This window comes from Littorina saxatilis, linkage group LG15, assembly GCF_037325665.1.
Source record: "Littorina saxatilis isolate snail1 linkage group LG15, US_GU_Lsax_2.0, whole genome shotgun sequence".
Lineage (NCBI taxonomy): Eukaryota > Metazoa > Mollusca > Gastropoda > Littorinimorpha > Littorinidae > Littorina > Littorina saxatilis.
Genome location: NC_090259.1, coordinates 46,856,882 through 46,880,086, shown reverse-complemented (window position 1 = coordinate 46,880,086; position 23,205 = coordinate 46,856,882). Strand labels below are relative to the sequence as shown.

Below are 23,205 nucleotides of genomic sequence, written 5' to 3'. Positions count from 1 at the left end.
CTAAAGATCCGATCCACAGTTTTGTCCTCGAACCCGGAAGTTTCGAAGGGAAACCACTCTAAGGGTATTAAAACAAGGTGTGGCTGTCGGCTGCTAAAAAGTGTGATTTTGTCAGTCTGTGCAGATTTTAAGGTAAGTTTCTTTCGTTTTATTCGACAGTAAGAAATGCAACACTTTCTTTTACACAAGGAGAGCATTCGTTTGAAACAGATTAGGTATTTGGATGCAGCATTCGGTTTGAAACACGTTTTCATTCCTGTTTGAAAAATGTTTTCGGACTGTTGCGCTGTTGTGATCATTTGAGAGCCTTGGACTTGGAAGTGGAATTCGTCACCATCGCTAAACACGAAACTGTTTGTACAGAAACAGAGTAAATGTTCACACAAACACGCACGCACGCACACACACACACACGCAATGGCACACACACGAACTTGTGAGTCGTGACAATGAGATAGAGAATGGAGGTCTCCCTATTGACGTCATCACTTCGTGCGCACCGGGGCTTGGAGGGCAAGAAGCCACCGCGCCGCTTAGCGAAAACATGGAAGCGTGGTGCCGATCGCGTAGTTTCGCTGCGGCGATTCCGTATTTGCGTCGACGATTTGGCTAAATTTCATTCAAGATGGTGAATACTTGTTGCATAATCGGTTGCACAAGCCGAAGCAACAAGGAAAATGCTCTTGCATTTTTCAGAATTCCGAAAGTCGACGCTGGAGGAAGACACCGAGATTTACTCAACAGCAGTATTAATTTTGCTGATGATTGAAACACCGATTCACTCGCTTTTTGACTGAAATGTGCAGTTTGAAACAAGATTCAACACTGCTTATGTTAATGCCATAGCTTTTTGACTCAAGTGTGTGCCTTAATCAATGCTGGTTAGCATGTCTGTATAGTTTATTGACAAGTGTGTGATTTAAAACAGAAACAAAACTGTTTATGTGCAGGATGCCAAACCTGAAACACAGTATTGATTTGACTTGTGTACAGGTATCTGTATGACTTGTGCTGGCTGGCATGAGTGTAGTTCCTTTTTTTGCTTCCTGGCTCAAGTGTGTATAATTCAAAGCATTTTCAAGACTCAACACTATTCTTATTTGATTTTGAGATCTGATGCCAAGTGTGTGTGTGTACAGTTCTTTTCTTTTTTTTCACTTTTTTTTCACTTTTTAATGTAAACAGTTACCGTTCATTGATTGGAAACACTAATTCACTCATTGTCAGACATGTGATTTTTGACTGGTGTGCAATTTGAAACAGATTCAACACTGCATATGTTGATGCCATAGCTTTTTGACTGAAGTGTGCAATTTGAAACAGATTCAACACTGCTTATGTTGATGCCATAGCTTTTTGACTCCAAGTGTGTGCCTTAATCAGTGCTGGTTAGCATGTCTGTACAGTTTATGCTTTTTTTTTATTGAAGCATGTGATTTTAGTAAGAACTAATAAATACATTGTTGTTGCAGTAACGTTTTTGTTCTTAAGACTTTTTTTTTAAGCTTGCGTGTGTCTTATCTGAGACATTTCTTAATTGTGAAGAATCTGGTGAGTGATTGTCAGAATGAGTGTGTATCTGTGTAATGGCTCCTTTGTTTAGTCAACAAAGTTAATATGTTGAGCCCAGCTGTCCTAAACGGAAAAATATGTGTCTGGTTTGTCTCAAAACAGTAACGTTTCACAAAATTGAACAAAACTGTTGAAAACACACCTACTGGAGCTAACAAAGGCAGAGATTAGGTACAAATCAAAAGTAATGTGTTAAATATCACACTCACACCAGCTTCACATTCACAGAGTGACAGATTGATAAAAATTAAAATACATATAATGTGTTCAACGCTTTATTTAACTGAACTGTCATTGTCAACATATATATAAAAATTAAAAACAAAAAACACGTAACACTGAATTCAGGGAAATTTTTAGTTACTGTCTTCAGCAGCACTAAAGTAAAAAGAAATAGAAAAAATAAAAAAGAAGAACAAAAAACACACACACACATTACACATTTACAGGTTCACAATAAATGTTCTAAGGTAATATCAAAGTAAGCACTAAAGCAGACACCAGACTTGATCCCAAAAAGGAAAAAGAATCGCTTCTCCAAACATAAACATACAAAGTTAGAAATACCATTTCTCGAATAACAATGAAATGAAAACTCACACACACTGAAGCAGAAATAATAGGTAATCTAAAACTAAAGAGCTTCACACATAAACATACAAAGTTAGAAATAGAACTACAAGTTCTTGAATAATAACAAAATGAAAACTCATGCACACACACTGAAGCAGAAATTATATGTAGTCTGAAACTAAAGAGCTTCGGTCAATTTCTCCAAGTATCGCACTTTAGCAACGTCACTCAATGATGTAATGTACTTCTCTTCTGGCTGGTCGACCGTTTTTGTTCCTGATTTTGACATTATTCAATTAAAACACTCCCGAATCATCGAGCGGCGCACTGACGCTACTAGCCGTTCCGCTTCTTGCCCTCCAACCCATTTCTGCGTATCACGTGACACCGCTCCGAAGTACGCAAAAGGGAGACCTCCATAGAGGAAGCTAATGTTGTTTAAGGAGCTGAAACGTTGCCGGTTTGCCGGTTGTCTCAAGAAGTGACACTGGGTGACATGGAGGAAGTGTGGTGCCTGACTGCGCTAAGACCAGGGAAATTATCTTCAGCAGACATTTTTTAGATCGTGTGAACTTGATGCTGGGACTTGACAGTTGTATTGATACTGGATATAGACATAAGTTGACATGAGAGATGGGTTAAATGTTTACCCCTACCCCACCGGACACAGGGCCGCTAATCTCAAACTGTCCAAATGGACGGCTGACTTCTTGACCTGTGGAAAGCGATTTGATTACAGTGGAACCACCCTTTTAAGACCCAGCTGTTTTCTCAGACTTTCTGTCCAGAACCTCTGTAAATTTACCCCCATTTTAAGACCCCCTTCTTTTTAAGGCCTGATTTTCTCAGATTTTTGGACATCTTTCTATTGTTATTTTTGTATTTTGATATTTGCTGTCATAACTGCAACAGCACTGACAGGGAATCAGCAATGGCGACAACGATAGAAGTAGTGGACGGGACGGCGTTTCAAGAAGCCATGGCGTCGGTACGCAGCGATACCACTGATGACAAGTACATTCTGTGTGGACATGTGGACGGCAATCCAAACCGCATCCAGGTACGTAGCTGACTTTGTTCTTGTTGACGGAAATCCAAACCGCATCCAGGTACGTAGCTGACTTTGTTCTTGTTGACGGAAATCCAAACCGCATCCAGGTACGTAGCTGACTTTGTTCTTGTTGACGGAAATCCAAACCGCATCCAGGTACGTAGCTGACTTTGCTCTTGTTGACGGAAATCCAAACCGCATCCAGGTATGTAGCTGACTTTGTTCTTAGACCAGGCCTGAAAGTGGCAAGTATTTTACTCGCCATGACGAGTAGAGAAACATGTAACTGGCGAGTAGAAATGTTCATCTATACTCGCCAAATGCAAGTAAAGTTGCTGAAATAAATTGTTGATTTTGCTAGTAAAGTTTGCTCTCTGGCTAGTAAATTTTCAGAATCATTAGCCAGAGGCGAGTACACCATTTGTTGGACTTTCAGGGCTGTAGACTGAGTACAATAGGTCAGGTTGACCTGGATTTTCCCCCGAAATCAGTGTATGCTTCCTGAATGGCAGGGTAAAAACGATCATACAGGTAAAAATCAACTCGTGCACAAATATGAGTGAACGTGGGAGTTTCAGCCCATGAAAGAAGAAGTAAAGGACCTGGATTGATAATATGTAAAGGTCCAATATATGTATTATGTAAAGGTCCAATATGTAATATGTAAAGGTCCAGATGTCATGGCTACAACAACATTGTTTTGTCAGAAGACCTCCTAAATGTCAAAACTAGGGGACATGCATGCAGTCGACCCAGCTAGGGGTCAGAACAATGCCAGAGAACCACAGTGACACTACTGGATTACTGTTTCCCGATTAACGCAGTGAATCAGTTGATAATCGAAGTCGTTCTCTGCGCAAAATGGTAGCTGTTGCTTTCTTTTCTCTCCTAATGTAATTAAAAGACAAAGAACAAAAGCTTCATGTTATGCAATATCCCCTGCAGTTCAAGGATGTGTCTTATAGGTGCAGTCCTTCCAGTTCCAGTGTAAATGAGTTGGGAAATACCATCTCTTACATTGCCATCAGGCTATTTCATCCCTCCTCTTAGACTCTTTGCAACAAATAAACAGACTGTGACTGCAGAGAGAATTTAAACATTCATGTTTATGTGAACCTATGTATTTTATGTTTTTGCCTTATTATTGAATGTCGTAATAGTTCTTAATAAATGTGTAGTTACAATCGTTTAGAGGCAGGCTGTGTCGAAGAAAAATGTCCATTTTGATATAACGTCATATTAATGGACGATAAAGTGTTATTGTTATTGTTATTCTTGGAGTTATTTACCAAGTCAAAAACATTACAAACAGATATAATGTATGTTTATTAATTCATTGATTATCAGATGGGTTAAGTGAAGTATTTGCAATGTTGTTAATGTTTTCAAACACTGCAAGTGGGATTAATGAAGGGCCTTCAAAGATCTGTTTTCAAACACTGCAAGAGGGGTCAATGAAGGACCTTCAAAGATCTGTTTTCAAACACTGCAAGTGGGATCAATGAAGGACCTTCAAAGATCTGTTTTCAAACACTGCAAGTGGGGTCAATGAAGGACCTTCAAAGATCTGTTTTCAAACACTGCAAGTGGGGTCAATCGGGGAGGGGGGGGTTTAGGGGTCTTGAAAGGGGGTTCCACTGTATTTGTGACGCTGTGTGCAGACGCTGCAGGTGGGTCAGTTGACGGCCGAATTGAGCGACATGTTGGACGAGGGTCAAGTGATGTACGCTCTGGGGCGCTACCAGACACAGTTCGACATGTCCACCACCGTCAAGTTCGTCTACTTCAGATGGTCAGTGTCCTTGTTTTGTTTTTCTTTTTGTTCCATTCATATCAGATCAAATTAACTTTATTATCTCAATCGGAGAAATTACATTGTTGCCATGGGAACTTGAGCTGGTCAGTGCAAAATCAAATTTTTTGTTTGCAACAGTCACTGAGACCCCCTTTTAAGATTCCAACAGTCTATAGACTTCATTGACAGAAAATGTGAGAAAATAGGGTTTTTCACCGTGCTGATGTTATTGTTTCATCCTTTGTTCAGTTTCACTCTGTTATTTAATGTTTGTTTATTAAGAATATTGTGTTTGTGCATGTGTGTGTCTGCGTGATGCCTTTTAAGCTTGAAACTTAAACAAAATCAAACAAAAAGCTGCAGTAAATCAGACCATCCCTGGTTTGGGGAGAACGATTTGATTAAAATAAAACAAAATCACTTTCGTGTAGATCTGCTAATTTCTTAGGATCAGGGACAAGGGGGTGAGAGGGGAGGAGAAAATCATGTTTTGACCGACATTACGTCTTTGTGGTGTTGAATATTGAACAAGGAAATGCATTACTATCACTGTTGTCTTGTCTATCACCCCCCCCCCCCCACCCCACCCCACCCCCCTACTTCAGGGTTGGACCTTTCTCTCTCTTTTTCATTTTTTTGTGTTTGTTGTTTGCTATTTCTTTTCTTCTTTTTCTCCCCCTGAATGCCGTCCCAAAGATGCCTCCGTAGGTTTGACTGCTTGGTTGTGCTGTCTTTGTCTTGATAATTAAAAATATATTTAGTTTATCATCAAATTGTCTATCAGGATCGGAGACAAGTTACCGGTGGGGAAGAGGGGAGGCCATGTTCTCACCCTATCATCTCTTTGTGGGGTTGAATTTCACACAAGAAATGTACGCGTATTGCTATCACTGCTGTCTTGTCTTACAGGATCGGGGACAAGGTGCCAGTTGGGAAGAGGGGTCGGTACGGGGTGGTGAGAGGAGAAGCCGAGGCCATGTTCTCTCCCTATCATCTCTTTGTGGAGTCGGGCAACAAGGAAGACTTTGCTGACGACTGTATCCTGCAGCAGGTAACAGCAGGGAAGAGGGGCATGAGACATTTACCGATTTTAACGAATCGGACCACGTGGTTTGGTCTCTCCCGTTTGGGTGGCACCTACTTTTGATTGGTGCCCCTCGGCCCTTGTGTTAGTGTGAGGAATGAACGAGGTATAAATGTCCCGAGTCAGAGTACGCTTGTAACAAGAGAGATTCTGATTGCATATGAATAGAATTAAGTTAATAAGCACATCCAACGCTGTCCTACCCTGCACTTATTCCCACAGAGCACACGCACTTGCACGTTCCTGTCAGTACAGTATACACATATCTATCCAATCATGCAGTTTATATACTGAATACTTAATTGCCTGTAACAGTTGGAAGAGACAAACGATTCTGAGTGCGTGTGAGTTAATTATTACCACATCCAACGCTGTCCTACCCTGCACTTATTCCTACAGAGCACATGCACTTGCACGTTCCTGTTGGTACAGTTATCATGTCTACCCCATTATGCAGTTTATATACTGTGACAACAGCTGGAAGAGACGTCCGGCACCAAGTCCTGTTGGTACAGTTATATACACATGTCTACCCCATCTGCATCATGCAGTTTATATACTGAATACTGTCTGCCTGTGACAACAGCTGGAAGAGACGTCCGGCACCAAGTCCTGTTGGTACAGTTATATACACATGTCTACCCCATCATGCAGTTTATATACTGAATACTGTCTGCCTGTGACAACAGCTGGAAGAGGCGTCTGGCACCAAGTCCTGTTGGTACAGTTATATACACATGTCTACCCCATCATGCAGTTTATATACTGAATACTGTCTGCCTGTGACAACAGCTGGAAGAGACGTCCGGCACCAAGTCCTGTTGGTACAGTTATATACACATGTCTACCCCATCATGCAGTTTATATACTGAATACTGTCTGCCTGTGACAACAGCTGGAAGAGACGTCCGGCACCAAGTCCAAAGTGCTGGAGTCGACAGAGGGGCGGCAGATGCGCGGCTTCACGCAGACACAGCTCCCCAGCCGGGACAACCGCGCCAAGTTCGGTGTGTCCGCGGTCTCCCAGGGGGGCGCCCCTGTGGATGTGGATCCTGCCGTGGTGGAGGCCGTCGCCAACGTCCGCAACGACACCAGCCCTCTCAGCTGGGTGCTCGCAGGTAACGTCATGTGTCTTTGTTTCCTTGGTAGAAAACCCTGCACATGCCTGTGTGTGTGTGTGTTCGTGCGTGTGTGCGTTCATGCGTGCGTGTGTGTGTGCGTTCATGCATGCATGTGTGCGTGCCTGTGTGTGTGTGTGCGACATTGTTCCATTATTATGTATAGCGAATTTTGTGATTGTTGTTGATTAAGCTGTTGATTTATTTAAATGTGCATTATGTACGTGATTGTTTATTTTTTTAATTTGAAGATTCTTTAGAAAGGAGGGGGTCTTAAAATGGGGTGTAACTTTACAGAGCTTGGGAACAGAACGTCTGAACAAACAGGTTCTTAAAAAGGAGGTAGTCTTTAACAAGTCGCGTAAGGCGAAAATACAATATTTAGTCAAGTAGCTGTCGAACTCACAGAATGAAAATGAACGCAATGCAACGCAGCAAGACCGTATACTCGTAGTCCACCGCTCACGGCATAGGCAGTGAAATTGACAAGAAGAGCGGGGTAGTAGTTGCGCTAAGAAGGATAGCACGCTTTTCTGTACCTCTCTTTGTTTTAACTTTCTGAGCGTGTTTTTAATCCAAACATATCATATCTATATGTTTTTGGAATCAGGAACCGACAAGGAAAAAGATGAAAGTGTTTTTAAATTGATTTGGACAATTTAATTTTGATAATAATTTTTATATATTTAATTTTCAGAGCTTGTTTTTAATCCGAATATAAGATATTTATATGTTTTTGGAATCAGCAAATGATGGAGAATAAGATAAACGTAAATTTGGATCGTTTTATAAATTTTTATTTTTTTTTACAATTTTCAGATTTTTAATGACCAAAGTCATTAATTAATTTTTAAGCCACCAAGCTGAAATGCAATACCGAAGTCCGGGCTTCGTCGAAGATTACTTGACCAAAATTTCAACCAATTTGGTTGAAAAATGAGGGCGTGACAGTGCCGCCTCAACTTTCACAAAAAGCCGGATATGACGTCATCAAAGACATTTATCAAAAAAATGAAAAAAACGTATGTGGATTTCATACCCAGGAACTCTCATGTCAAATTTCATAAAGATCGGTCCAGTAGTTTAGTCTGAATCGCTCTACACACACACACACGCACACACGCACATACACCACGACCCTCGTTTCGATTCCCCCTCGATGTTAAAATATTTAGTCAAAACTTGACTAAATATAATTAAAAAGGAGAGTTCCACTGTACCTTGTTTAGATAATACAGTTGTGCTGAACTGAATTAAGACAGTCACTCATGGTCCTGTACTTGTTACCAGGTTACAGGGAGAACAGCCCCAAGGGTCCCATTGACCTGGTGGGGAGCGGAGAGGGGGATTTGTCAGAACTGAAAGCTTTCCTAGCGTCTGACGCCCCCATGTACGGCTTGTATCGCGTCACGGACAGAGTGGATGACATCACCACCGTCAAGTTTGTCTACATCGTCTGGTGAGTACACTGGTTTGGGTGGATAATTATGCTGGTTTGGGTGAGAATGCTGGTTTGGGTGGGTAGGCTGGTTTGGGTGAGTATGCTGGTTTGGGTGGGTAGGCTGGTTTGGGTGAGTATGCTGGTTTGGGTGGGGAGGCTGGTCTGGGTGAGTATATACGCTGGTTTGGGTGGGTATGCTGGTTTAGGTGAGTACGCTAGTTTGAGTGGGTATGTCAGCCCTAGACTTTGACTGGGTATGCTGGTTTGAGTGGGTACACTGGTTTGGATAAATGAGTGAGTATGCTGGTTCAGGTGAGTAAGCCGGTTTGGGATAATGGACTTTTTTAGGTGGGTATGCTGGTTTGGGTGAGCACCTTGGTTTTGGTTGCTAGACTGGTTTGGGTGAGTAGGCTGAGTGGTTTGGTTGACGGGGGCTGCAAGTTTAACTTCAAATCCCTGCTAGGAATGTTCTTTCGTTCGTTCTTTCCTTGGAACTGTTGTGTTGCTGTGTGCAGATTTGGTGAGTCAACCGAGCCCATGACGAGGGGGGGGGGGGGGGGGGGGGGGGGGGGGGGGGGGTATCGAGCCAAGCCTTTACAGTTAACTTCAAAACTCTGCTAGTAAAGTTCTTTCGTAACTTGGAAGTGTTTTGATGATGTGTGCAGGATTGGCGAATCAACGAAGCCGATGACGCGAGCCAGGATCTCCACACACAAGGGTGTCGCCGAGCAAACCTTCACCCCCGCACACGTCTCCATCGTGGCCTCTGACCTCTCTGACCTCTCCGAGACGAGTATCATGAACAAGGTTTGTCATCAATACAGTTGAACAGCCCTTTAAGACCGCCCTCCCAGTTGACATTATTGTGGCACACTAAGAAATAATGATATCCAAGACTACTCACAGCAAAAAAAGAAAGAAAAGTGTCAAAGCCAATTTAAGACTGCCTCCTTTTCTAGACCTGATTTTCTCATTTTTTGGAGGTCCTAAAAGGGGGTTTCTACTTTGTGACCTGGGCTGGTGTGCATGAGAAAGTTACCAAACGGGTGGGAGCCAGTTAGGAGTTAAATCAGTCAACTGATGTGCCGACCTGCTAGCGCCTTATCCCCCTTCGTGAGTACACGCAAGCACAAGACTAAGTGCACAAGGAAAGATCCTGTAATCCATGTCAGAGTTTGATGGGTTATGGAAACAGGAAAATACCCAGCATGCTTCCCCCGAAAGCGGTGCACGGCTGTCTAAATGGCGGAGTAAAAACGGTCATACATGTTAAAACCGTGGGAGTTTGAGCCCATGAACGAAGAAGAAGATAACTTTCTCATGCACATCGGCCCTAGACTGTTTACAGAGAGCAGGGACCTTGGCAGGATTACTTTTCCTTGCTGAAATGGCGTTGAGAGTTTCAGTACTTTGCTAAGGTTAAGGCACTCCGTGGCCTCACTTTCCACACAGGACAACACACTTTTGGGCCATTGGCAATTTGAATGTCTGTCTCTGTCTCTCCTGCCTGTCTGTCTGTCTCTCTATCTCTCTCTGTCTCTGTCTCTCTCTCTCTCTCTTTCTCTCTCTCTCTCTCTCCCTTCCCCCTGATAAAACATTCTTTGACTTGTATGTATGTAAATAATCTTCCACCCCCCCCCCCCCCAGCCTCTCTCTCTCTCTCTCTCTCTCTCTCTCTCTCTCTCTCTCTCTGTCTCTCTCTCTGTCTCTATCTCTCTCTCTCTGTCTCTCCTGTCTGTCTGTCTGTCTGTCTCTCTATCTCATGAGAGATATATATGAGAAATATCTCGCCCCCCCTAATGAAACATTCTTTGACTTGTATGTATGTATGTGTTTAAAATAATGGGTATGAACGTTGTTACAGGTCAAGTCGGCTTCAGGCACAATGTCACACGTCAAGTAGCAGCCTCCCTCACTGACTGCTTGGTATCAACTGTCCACCGCTCTACCCACCACAAGCAAAAGGGAAAAGTATGGTCATAGTGTGTAGTAATAGACCAATTCCAAAAATACCTCCATCGGGTTTGTATTGGTTGTAGAAGAGGGCCGGGTGTGTGGGAAACACGTGCTCATGTCAAAGTGTTTCCCGCACACCCCTCGCTAGTGATTGGCCCCTGCAATTTTTGTCAGAGGTTTTAGCGAGGGTATTCACTCTTCCACAACCAGTACAAACCGGACGGGAGTTATTTTTGAAAATCGTCTATTGTGTGGCGTGGTGCCCGTAAAAATTCAACAACAATGTCCTAAATTTGAAGAAAGGTACCAGACTTTACCACAGAGAGAACCGTAGTGATGTTTGAAACTGAGGCACTGTCGTTGTGAAAAGTGATAATTTTGTCTTTGTAAAGTAGACTGATTCGACTGTCTTTTTATTTTTTTATTCTATGCCATTGTGAACTTAAGATCTTTGCTATTGTGTACTTTAGATCTGTTCTACACTGAATGTTAGCTCTGTGCTATTGTGAACACAGGTCTTTACTATTGTGAACTTCAGATCTATTCTACACTGAATGTTAGCTCTGTGCTATTGTGAACACAGGTCTTTACTATTGTGAACTTCAGATCTGTTCTACACTGAATGTTAGCTCTGTGCTATTGTGAACACAGGTCTGTTTTACAATGAATGTCACATCTATGCTATTGTGAACTCAGTTCTATCATAAAATTATGATGAAAGTCAAATCTATGCCACTGTGAACTTCATATCGGTCTTGCAATGAATGTCACATCTATGCTATTGTGAAAATAGGTCCATTCTGTCCTGCACTGTATGCAAGATTTACGCTATTATGAACATGTGTCTAACGTATGGTGAATGTCCAATTCATTGTTAGCTGGTCTTCAGGCCTTAAACACAGACACGGGGAGTTCCACTGTATATCAGATCAGATGCAACTGCACAATGGTACGAATACCACTGTATATCAGATCAGATGTACTGCACAATGGTACGAATACCACTGTATATCAGATCAGATGTACTGCACAATGGTACGAATACCACTGTATATCAGATCAGATGTACTGCACAATGGTACGAATACCACTGTATATCAGATCAGATGTACTGCACAATGGTACGAATACCACTGTATATCAGATCAGATGCAACTGCACAATGGTACGAATACCACTGTATATCAGATCAGATGCACTACACAATGGTACGAATACCACTGTATATCAGATGAGATGCAACTGCACAATGGTACGAATACCACTGTATATCAGATCAGATGCAACTGCACAATGGTACGAATACCACTGTATATCAGATGAGATGCAACTGCACAATGGTACGAATACCACTGTATATCAGATCAGATGCACTGCACAATGGTACGAATACCACTGTATATCAGATGAGATGCAACTGCACAATGGTACGAATACCACTGTATATCAGATCAGATGTAACTGCACAATGGTACGAATACCACTGTATATCAGATCAGATGCAACTGCACAATGGTACGAATACCACTGTATATCAGATCAGATGCAACTGCACAATGGTACAAATACCACTGTATATCAGATGAGATGCAACTGCACAATGGTACAAATACCACTGTATATCAGATCAGATGTACTGCACAATGGTACGAATACCACTGTATATCAGATCAGATGTACTGCACAATGGTACGAATACCACTGTATATCAGATGAGATGCAACTGCACAATGGTACGAATACCACTGTATATCAGATCAGATGCAACTGCACAATGGTACAAATACCACTGTATATCAGATCAGATGCAACTGCACAATGGTACGAATACCACTGTATATCAGATGAGATGCAACTGCACAATGGTACGAATACCACTGTATATCAGATCAGATGCAACTGCACAATGGTACGAATACCACTGTTTATTGTTGTTACTGTTTTTACCGCTAAGCATTGCCTGGTTGTGTGAATACTCAGTCCTACATACTAAAAGTATGGACAGGCAAATTTGGCATTAACTTTTGAAGTTAGAGTTGAAACCCTTTTAAAGACTTCCAGGAATCTGATAAAATCAGGTGTTAAAAGGAGTCTTCAAATGGAGGTACATTTAAACAAAAGCAATGTCTTAAAATGGGAAAGTCTTAAGAGTGAGGTTCCATTGTCAGACAGTTTAACTATTAAACCCACCCAGGGTTTTATGCTACAGTGGAACCCCTTTTTTAAGACCCCCATTTATTTATGACTCCCTCCCTTTTAAAATCCTTTTTTTTTCAGATATTCTGTTCATAGCCTCTGTAACATATACCCCCATATTGAGACCTCAGATTTTTTTAGGTCTTAAAAAGGGTGTTCTACTGTACATTTTGCAACGGATTTGTGGCAAGCTTCATAGGAAGAAGCTTTATGCCAGAGTGAAGAGTTGTATCGCGACGTGTCAGCCTTTTGTGAAAAGTGTTAGGAAATAAGTTTTGAGGGTGAAAAATCATGCACAGCATCCCACCACAACAGCGTTATATATAGTCACTTTGGGTATCCAAGGCTATTGCCAAGCCCTTGTCAAGTATTGAATATCTCAGTTTCTCTGATTCACTGTATTAATTTGTTTCATTTGTATAATTCGTTACATGATTTTATTCATTAGTTTTGTTTTGCTAAAATAAGTAAATATTAGTCAAAACAAAATGTATGTGGTCAGATACACAAATGGAAAGGATGGAAGTATATTTACCATAGCCACTGATTAAATTAGGAGGTTCGGACATCAGCAGTGAGATCATTCTGACTCAGTTTACAAAATAATACATGTAACATTAAAAAAAAATTTTTTAATTGTGAACTTTTAAAAAAAAAAGCCATTTGCACACACGGGAGACTATAATACAGATATTAATGTTCCACCTTTTGATGTTTTGTCATCTAGTGTACTTTTTGTATTAAGATTGTTATTTATTCATTTATTTATTTGATTATGTATTTATTTATGTATTTATTTATCTATCAAATCAGTTTGTGCATATATCTGTTAATGACATCTAACAGTATTGGCAGGTTGTTAGGTACATATGTATTTGAATTGTTATGCCTGATTATATAAAAAAAAATTATGAAATTATAGTCTCATTATTCATAGAAATAAAAAATTAGTCATGGATACATGTAAGTTCACATAACTGTACGATTCATGTATGACATTTCTTGCCACATTCATTTCTTTTACACATGAGATATTAATGATTTTAAATGTTGACCAGAATCATGGCTTCTTTGCGCATGGGAGCAAGACTTATGCAGAAGATAACTTCTGTCTGTTACATGTTACTTTATGTTTGATGTTATTATCTGTCTGTTACATGTTACTTTATGTTTGATGTTATTATCTAAGCCATGCAAAGGAAGTGATGTTGTGTCTGTTGGATGGAATTTCACATGAAGAGCAGCTAGTGAGTCACTTTGTTAAGTCATGTTCTTATGTTCTATTCAATGTTATAGCTCTCTGAACTTTTAAATCTACATTCCTTGCGCGTCGGTGCAAGGGACCAGTTGTTGAATGCCGGCACTTGATTGCTTGCGCGCGGTGCAAGGGACCAGTTGTTGAATGCCGGCACTTGATTGCTTGCGCGCGGTGCAAGGGACCAGTTGTTGAATGCCGGCACTTGATTGCTTGCGCGCGGTGCAAGGGACCAGTTGTTGAATGCCGGCACTTGATTGCTTGCGCGTCGGTGCAAGGGACCAGTTGTTCAATGCCGGCACTTGATTGCTTGTGTGAAATCCCACGTTTAACCAAGCAAAGGTAGCGAGTGATCTTGTTTCTGTTGGATGAAATTTCACATGAAGAGCAGTGAATCTGCAGTCTCTTTGTAAATTCATGCAAGTGTTATTGCTCTGAATTAAGTGTTCCACATTCTTTCCTGTGTGATTAGCGACCAATCCTTCAACACAGGCACTTCATTGCTTGTGTGAAATCTCTGCGTTGTCCCACTTTGGAAATGAAAGACTGAAACAGACACACTTTGCAAAATTAATTCATACAGAAATCCTACTCTGTACAGGAATCGTCAGGATGGTGATTTTTGGTATGTGACAAAGTAGAGGGATGGCTTTATATCATAGGGCCTGGCCAGATGGTGAGCACAATTATTGAGGTCTAACGAATGACGTCTCACAACGTGCGCGGTCGTCCTTGGCGGTCAAGAAAGCCGCGGGCGCCGCCGCGATCATTGCGCAGACGACACTTCTAGACCGCCAATATTTTGTGTGCGCATCACGTGCTCCACATAAATCGGCCGGAAACGAAGCAATTGGGAAACCTGGATTTTTCATGGAATAATAGAACTGCCGTCCCTGTAAAAGCTGCAAAATGTCCGACACTACACCATTTTTATTTTTTATTAGTTCACCTGTCAAAGAAAAATGTGACGGGGAGATTATAATTGTTAATACACGTTTGACATTACGTGTTGTATTGACTTGGGCATTATCTCAATACTTTAAACAATTTCTGTGTTCAAGTTGCCCATATGCAAAAAGATAAAATCTGTCGATGGAATGTTGTGCCATCAGGTGCTAACAAACTTAGTAAATGTGATCAACATACCAAAGAATATAAACTCATAATCACATGTATATAAGTTTGAAATGTGATGATGTTAAGTTCAGACTTAATTCTCCAAACTTTCCTCCCAAGTTTGCTCCTAACTGTCAAGTTTCATTAGAGAGTAGTTTTTGACGTTCAGTTTAAAGCAGGTTTCCTGTGTATGCAATGAAGCTTTATTGATGTGCGTATCACTGTTATTTTGAGTGTTCTGGATAATGTAAAGAAGAAAAGTACATAAAATTGTGAGAATAATGGCTTACAATTGTTGACTTTTACTCCTGTTCTTGCTTTTCGTTTTTTAGTTTTTTTTATTCATTATAAATTTGATTTCGATATACATGCTTTTGTGTAACTCTGAACATAAATATTGCAATGTTGTTTTCAGGAGACTTAGGGTTTTTTATTTTTAAATTCAATGTTGATACATTGTATATTATCTTTTTATAGCTTTGAATCTATTGCAATATTGTTAATAATCAAAAATCCCCCCGCGGGTTAGGGGGAGTCCCATATTGGTTGGGACGAGAAAGAATTTACCCGATGCTACCCAGCATGTCGTAAGAGGCGACTAACGGTTCTGTTTCTCCTTTTACCCTTGTTAAGTGTTTCTTGTATAGAATATAGTCAATGTTTGTAAAGATTTTAGTCAAGCAGTATGTAAGAATTTAAGTCCTTTGTACTGGAAACTTGCATTCTCCCAGTAAGGTCATATATTGTACTACGTTGCAAGCCCCTGGAGCAATTTTTTGAGTCACTTGAGAAAAAGTGACTCTATGTAATCGGTCAGTGTTAGTCTGTCCGGCCGGCCGGCCGGCCGGCCGTCCATCCGGCCGGCCGTCCGGCCGTCCGTCCGTAGACACCACCTTAACGTTGGACTTTTCTCGGAAACTATCAAAGCGATCGGGCTCATATTTTGTTTAGTCGTGACCTCCAATGACCTCTACACTTTAACGATGGTTTCGTTGACCTTTGACCTTTTTCAAGGTCACAGGTCAGCGTCAAAGGAAAAATTAGACATTTTATATCTTTTCTCGGAAACTATCAAAGCGATCGGGCTCATATTTTGTTTAGTCGTGACCTCCAATGACCTCTACACTTTAACGATGGTTTCGTTGACCTTTGACCTTTTTCAAGGTCACAGGTCAGCGTCAAAGGAAAAATTAGACATTTTATATCTTTGACAAAGTTCATCGGATGTGATTGAAACTTTGTAGGATTATTCTTTACATCAAAGTATTTACATCTGTAGCCTTTTACGAACGTTATCAGAAAAACAAGGGAGATAACTAGCCTTTTCTGTTCGGCAACACACAACTTAACTCCCGCAGTGGGGCACTGCGGTTATGAAATTAAAGGCCCCTCCTGTTTTTGGAAGCGCAGGAGCTTTCTAGTTTGCTGTTAGGTAGATTTTTGGTTCCTCTTTCCTGTCATGCTCTCTTTTTCTTCATGAATTCTTTTCTTTTTTCTGCCTTCTTGCTCATTCACCTGTATTTTTTCCAAAAATCTCTTCTCTTGCCGCTTGTCTCGCGATTCATGTATAGTTTAATCTGTTAGTGTTCTGATGTAAGTCCAGCAGTAGATAGGTTAAGCCTATTTTAACATACTGGAAACTGGTAATCTTCCAGTAGGTATTAATTTAGTTTTACTAAAGCCTGCTGGGACACAAGTAATGGGTTAGTGCATTTGTAAACAGGAATCGCTTGACAAGTGGCCCCCTTCATCCCCCCCTTCCTCGTCCTGATATGGCTCTGCGTAGTCGGCTGGACGTTAAGCAACAAATAAACAAACAAACAAACACAACTTAACGTTGGGCTTTTGTCGGAAACTATAAAAGTGACCGGGCTCAAATTTTATGTGAACGTGACTCATTGTGTTGTGAATAGCAATTTCTTCCTGTCCATCTGATGCCTCATATAATATTCAGAACTGCGAAAGTGACTCGATCGAGCGTTTGCTCTTCTTGTTGATTAGTGCTTTTGTGAACAAGAAACAATTAACAAGTGGCTCTATCCCATCTTCCCCCTTTCCCCTATCCCATCTCCCCCCTTTCCCCTATCCCATCTCCCCCCTTTCCCCTATCCCCTCTCCCCCCTTTCCCCTATCCCATCTCCCCCCTTTCCCCTATCCCATCTCCCCCCTTTCCCCGTCGCGATATAACCTTGAATGGTTGAAAACGACGTTAAACACCAAATAAAGAAAGAAAGAAAAATCAAAACACAAGAATGGTGATTAAGTTATTGGAACCTTTAAATTATGACAAAACAAGACATCACATCGGCAAATGTTTTGTAATGAATTAAACATTCCAGTAACTTAACATACTTTTTTTTTTATATATTCTGAATTTTGGAACGTTAGTAGTCGATCAGTTTTTGGATTATTGCAATATTGTTTTCAAGGCACTTTGCTTTTTTTGCTTATTTTGCATAATGCTTAAAAAACGCCTGTCAATATTGTATTCGTTTTCTGTGGTGTTTGTAGACATGAATTGTTGTGTACAGTGCAGCTTGCTTGGAGCGTTTGGGACCAAAATGTGCAGAAAGCTATGGTTAGGCGAAGATGCAGCTGTGTTTGAAAACAGAAATTCTCGTGTGCAACCAGCGAGTCAAGCTTAATTGCTTGGAGCTTTTGGGACCAACATGTGCATAAAGCTATGGTTAGGGGAATTAAGATGCACTTTGGCAGAACACAGGAGCTTGTATCAAAGTCTTCACAATACAGTGGAACCCCTGTTTTATGACCCTCTTATTATATATCAGACTCCCTCGATCTGCTATAAGACCTCGTTTTCTGGACGTTTTCTTCATAGTGTCACTCCATTTACCTCAATCTTACGACCCCCTCCCTTTTAAGATCTAAATTTGTAAGGTCTAGGAGAGGTTTTAAAAGGGAGGTTATCTTTGTATAGAATCAAAACACAAGAGTGGTAGGTTATTGGAACGTTTATGACAAAACAAAACATTACATTTACACTACTGGACTCAGTGGTCTTTTAACCCCCCGCGGGTTAGGGGGAAGAATTTACCCGATGCTCCCCAGCATGTCGTAAGAGGCGACTAACGGATTCTGTTTCTCCTTTAAGTTAAGTGTTTCTTGTATAGAATATAGTCAATGTTTGTAAAGATTTTAGTCAAGCAGTATGTAAGAAATGTTAAGTCCTTTGTACTGGAAACTTGCATTCTCCCAGTAAGGTCATATATTGTACTACGTTGCAAGCCCCTGGAGCAATTTTTTGATTAGTGCTTTTGTGAACAAGAAACAATTAACAAGTGGCTATATCCCATTCCCCCCCTTTCCCCGTCGCGATATAACCTTGAACGATTGAAAACGACGTTAAACACCAAATAAAGAAAGAAAGAAAGACAGTGGCCTGTAAGTCGACTGACAGACACTGATACACATAATGAACGCATCTCAAAATTGTCTCTTAGGACCTTACAAAATTGTCTCTTAGGACCTTACAAAATTGTCTCTTAGGACCTTACAAAATTGTCTCTTAGGACCTTACAAAATTGTCTCTTAGGACCTTACAAAATTGTCTCTTAGGACCTTACAAAATTTGAGATAATCGGGTCTTAAAAAGGTCAGGGAGTCTTAAAATGGGGGTAATTTGACAGAGGTTATGAACAGAGAGTCTGAGAAAACAAGGTCTTAAAAAGGTCAGGGAGTCTTAAAATGGGGGTAATTTGACAGAGGTTATGAACAGAGTCTGAGAAAACAAGGTCTTAAAAAGGAGGGAGTCTTAAAATGGGGGTAATTTGACAGAGGTTATGAACAGAGTGTCTGAGAAAACAAGGTCTTAAAAAGGTCAGGGAGTCTTAAAATGGGGGTCATTTGACAGAGGTTATGAACAGAGAGTCTGAGAAAACAAGGTCTTAAAAAGGAGGGTCAGTCTTAAATTGGGGGTCTAAAAAGGGGGGTTTCACGCATGCAGCGGATCAAAGCACCGTTGCTTTAACAGTCTTCTTCAAATGAAATATATTCGTAGAAAGTTATATGTGATGGTACCGTTTCCATTAATAGACCAAGCCCAATACTTTGATGCAAGCTCTTGTGTTGCAGAGTTTTATGCTTCTTTTACGAGGAATCTTAAAATATTAATTGCTTTGAAAGTATACGAGCATTTGACAAGCTGTTTTCATCTATTTTCCATGATTTTGCTCATGGACAAAAAACGCCTTGTGTAATAACTGACATTGCGTGAGTCACAGAATTGTTTGAGCTTTGCAGACAAAAATCCAGTGTCTGTTGTATTTTCGGGTGAAAGGGTTGAAAGTGGAGAATGGGGTGAAATGACGTACATATTATAACTACCAGGGATGGTGGAGGTATCATTTAAAATGTTTTCTTCCAACCAGGGTAATGACTTGCGAGTAATTTTACATCTGATACAGCATTCTTTTCATCTGCTTGTGTTCATTAGCTAGTTTTGTCACTTTTTAAAAGGCATTCCTTTTTTATTTTATTTGATATATTTTACAGTTGATTTCATGTGTGTATGAATGCTTTACACACCTAAAGGGTCCAGTCTTGTCTGAAATATCTGGTTTTATCTGTTATTGAACTTTAACTTCTTCTTCTTCTTCTTCTGCGTTCGTGGGCTGAAACTCCCACGTACACTCGTGTTTTTGCACGAGTGGAATTTTACGTGTATGAACTTTAACAATTTTTTGATGCAAATAGATCCATTTTTTTAAACAGCAGAATTATTGCTTACAACAGCATTAGTAAAATGTCATACTTGAGATTCAGCGGCATGAAGTCATCTGAATATAGTGCATATAATTGTCTGCTACATGTAGTAATTAATTAATGTATCGATTGAACAATTTGGATTTCCCTTCTGTGAGCCAATATTGTGACGTCAGAACGACAAAAACTCATATTTAGGCGGCTGGCCGAGACAACAAAGAGTGCATGTTTGTGGACGTTCGGTCGTAAAAAATAAAATAAAAGGGATACACTTACTAAACTCGATCCAGTTCACAAAAATGTTTTGTTTTGCTAAACTGTTAAAGGCACCATCCTTCCTGTGTGAACACCGTGTCAACATTCACACATAATTATGTCAGGGCCTTTAAGTATGACTGTTGTTTGGTTTCTCTTGTATAGTACATTCTGCATGTGCTCTAGCCTGCATGCATTCCACTTTTAAAAAGAAACAAATCCACATCGATTTTTCTCTTCTTATTGTTTCTGGTGTAACGCTATTTACATATTATTTACATATTTACTCTGTACGTTGCATGTTTTGCTGTTGTGAAAATGTTACATCCCTACTTTAGATTTTGTTTCATGTCCTTTTGCTTTTGCTGCATTTTTTACTTTTATGAAATATACTCTGTAAGCTGTTGTACTCAGATGTGCTTAGTTACATTTTGTGTGTGTGTATTGTGTGTATGTATGTTTGTGTGTATGTGTGTAGATGTATGTTTGTGTGTATGTATGTGTGTATTATGTTTGTGTGTGTGTGTGTGTGTGTGTGTACATACGTGTGTATGTATGCGTGAGAGAGTCACGGTGTGGTCATACTCGACACGTGTGTTATGAGGACAGCTCTGCATACTGCAATCGCATGCTCACAGTCACTACTATACCGAGAGGCATAAATTCCGCAAACTGAACTTTAAAAAATCACAAAAAATCAACTCAGTGGTGAATGTTTTCAATGTTTGAATATTTTATTTATTGGCCATTTTAGTGTTTATAAACCTTCGCTTTATTGATTTTGAATAGAACATCATGAAATGACAATTTTTCAAAAAAAGTGACCGAGTCCAAGCGCAATGATTTTGGAAAACGTTCAGTGTTCATCACGTTCAATGCTTTGGCCAGCTCTAAGCATCCCAATCGCTTGCTGTCTCTCTCCTTCATCAAGTCGTGGCATGATTGCGATATCTGATACAGCCAAACAGCCAGTTGCATTTTATAGGGCCATACACTATCTTTTTTACGTTATTGTCTCCCGTTCAGCCCATTGTCTTTATTAGCACAGTGAGCTGTGGCTGGATCAGCAATACTGCAAAGCGCACGCTGACAGGGTGAAACATTTGCTCCGACACTCAAGATGTCAACTACAAATTACAGGTTCAATCTGATTTTCGTTTGAGAGCAAAATCGTTCAATGCACTATTTGCAGAATTTATGCCTTTCAGTATACATGAATTAATCACACACACACACACACACAGTTTGTTCTTCATTTAAAAAAAAGGAAGGTGGAATCACAAAGAAAATAAAAATCAGTTTAATTGTATGTGAAGATAGATATTGTGCTATCACATCACTGCATACACCATACAAAAACTAAATCTTTTTTTTTTTTAGCATTTTAGCATTAAAAAGACAAAATCAAGAATATATATTGAAACCACATCCGCTAGTTCAGTACTTCAACTGTACTTCCTTACATTTTTTTTTTAGCATTAAAAAGACAAAATCAAGAATATTGAAACCACATCCACGAGGGAAGTGAATTCGACTTTATCCTACATACGTGAGAGAGACACTCGTGAGATAATAATCGTTCAAATCACACGTGTATATCATGTAATTTGTAAATGAGGTCATGTCAAGCAAGTCTGGCAGGGACCTGTTTTTCCACAGCTTATGATGCCAAAGTCACTGAGACAAACGTCATTATAGAAGAAAAAAAATTGCGCTCGCTAATTACCCTCGATTATTTTAAACTAACACGTCACGCCACACTTTCAGAGTGACGTTTCTTTGCTTTGACGTAATAGATTGCACGAGGTTTGAGAAGAGATCGAGGTTCCAAAACAAGCGTCTTCAATTTAGCTGCCTCGACTGCAGGACATTTTCAGTGAAATACTTGTAAGTACAGTATGTAGGATAAAGAGAATACACTTGTTGCTTTTTGAAATAGTTAACAGCTCGCTTACGCTCGCAGTTCAATATTTAAACAAAAAACTCGTGCAAATCTGGCACGACACAGCAAGCCATGTAGTATTCTCTATAGACACAGCAAGCCATGTAGTATTCTCTATAGACACAGCAAGCCATGTAGTATTCTCTATAGACACAGCAAGCCATGTAGTATTCTCTATAGACACAGCAAGCCATGTAGTATTCTCTATGTACTTCTTTTCACAACTCCAGGCTGATAAAGCAACAAATACTGACTACTGAGCAATAACCAACAGATTTCATATGATTCAATCAGTATCTGATTTTTTTGGTTTTTAAGCAGCATTGACACAAAAAAAAGGTCAACAACAAAATAGTACTAAACCTTACAGCCCTTCACAAATGAACGATGCATGATCGAGTGACTTGCTAGCAAAACTTTTAAAACACTAACTATTAATTTGTTTGAATCACACCACTGATACTGCTAGATGTGTGTCATATTAGTTCTGAATACAGTTGGACACAAAAACAAACTGAATTGAAATTCTATGCCCATTTTTAACAATAATAACACTGTTAAATTAAGTGAATTCAAATTCCATGCACATTTCAATACCAAGTACTGTAACAAAGATGAATCACATTCCATGCCCATTTCAATCCAATAGTAAGTAACCCTCTCAAAAATAAGTAACCCTCTCAAAAATTCCATGCCAATTTTAATACAATATAAATAAGGCTCTAAAAAATTGCAGTCAAATTCCATGCCAATTTCACAAGTACCCAGAGTGAGCCGATTACTTCAACATTTGTAGATCCTCCCGCCCTTGAGTATTTGCTATACACACAGGAATAACATTCACTCAACAAGAACTTCAATGCCTGCAAAACAACAACAAAAACATAGACAGGAACTTAAGGTGCACACAAACACAGACACGTACACGCAAGCACGCGCACGTACACACACGCACATGACGCATGCATGCAGGCAAACACGCACATGCATGCACGCTTGCATGCACACTCACAAGTATGCATCCCAGACACAAGAATTCCAAGCTACATATGTTTACAGTCAAGGCACCAAGAGATATGATCAAGGCACCAAGAGATATGATCAAGGCACCAAGAGATATTTCTTCTTC

At 40.2% G+C, this 23,205-nt stretch overlaps 1 protein-coding gene across 1 annotated transcript; it reads left to right on the top strand.

Moving 5' to 3' along the window:
- On the top strand, window positions 1-20,561 carry LOC138949481 (uncharacterized). The gene is made up of 8 exons (XM_070321310.1): window positions 1-132; window positions 3,058-3,205; window positions 4,858-4,988; window positions 5,901-6,042; window positions 6,971-7,193; window positions 8,484-8,652; window positions 9,300-9,441; window positions 10,499-20,561. The coding sequence occupies exons 2-8, from the start codon at window positions 3,077-3,079 to the stop codon at window positions 10,535-10,537; spliced, it is 975 nt and encodes a 324-aa protein (XP_070177411.1). The 5' UTR covers window positions 1-132; window positions 3,058-3,076; the 3' UTR covers window positions 10,538-20,561.
- Window positions 20,562-23,205: the final 2,644 nt, after the last annotated feature.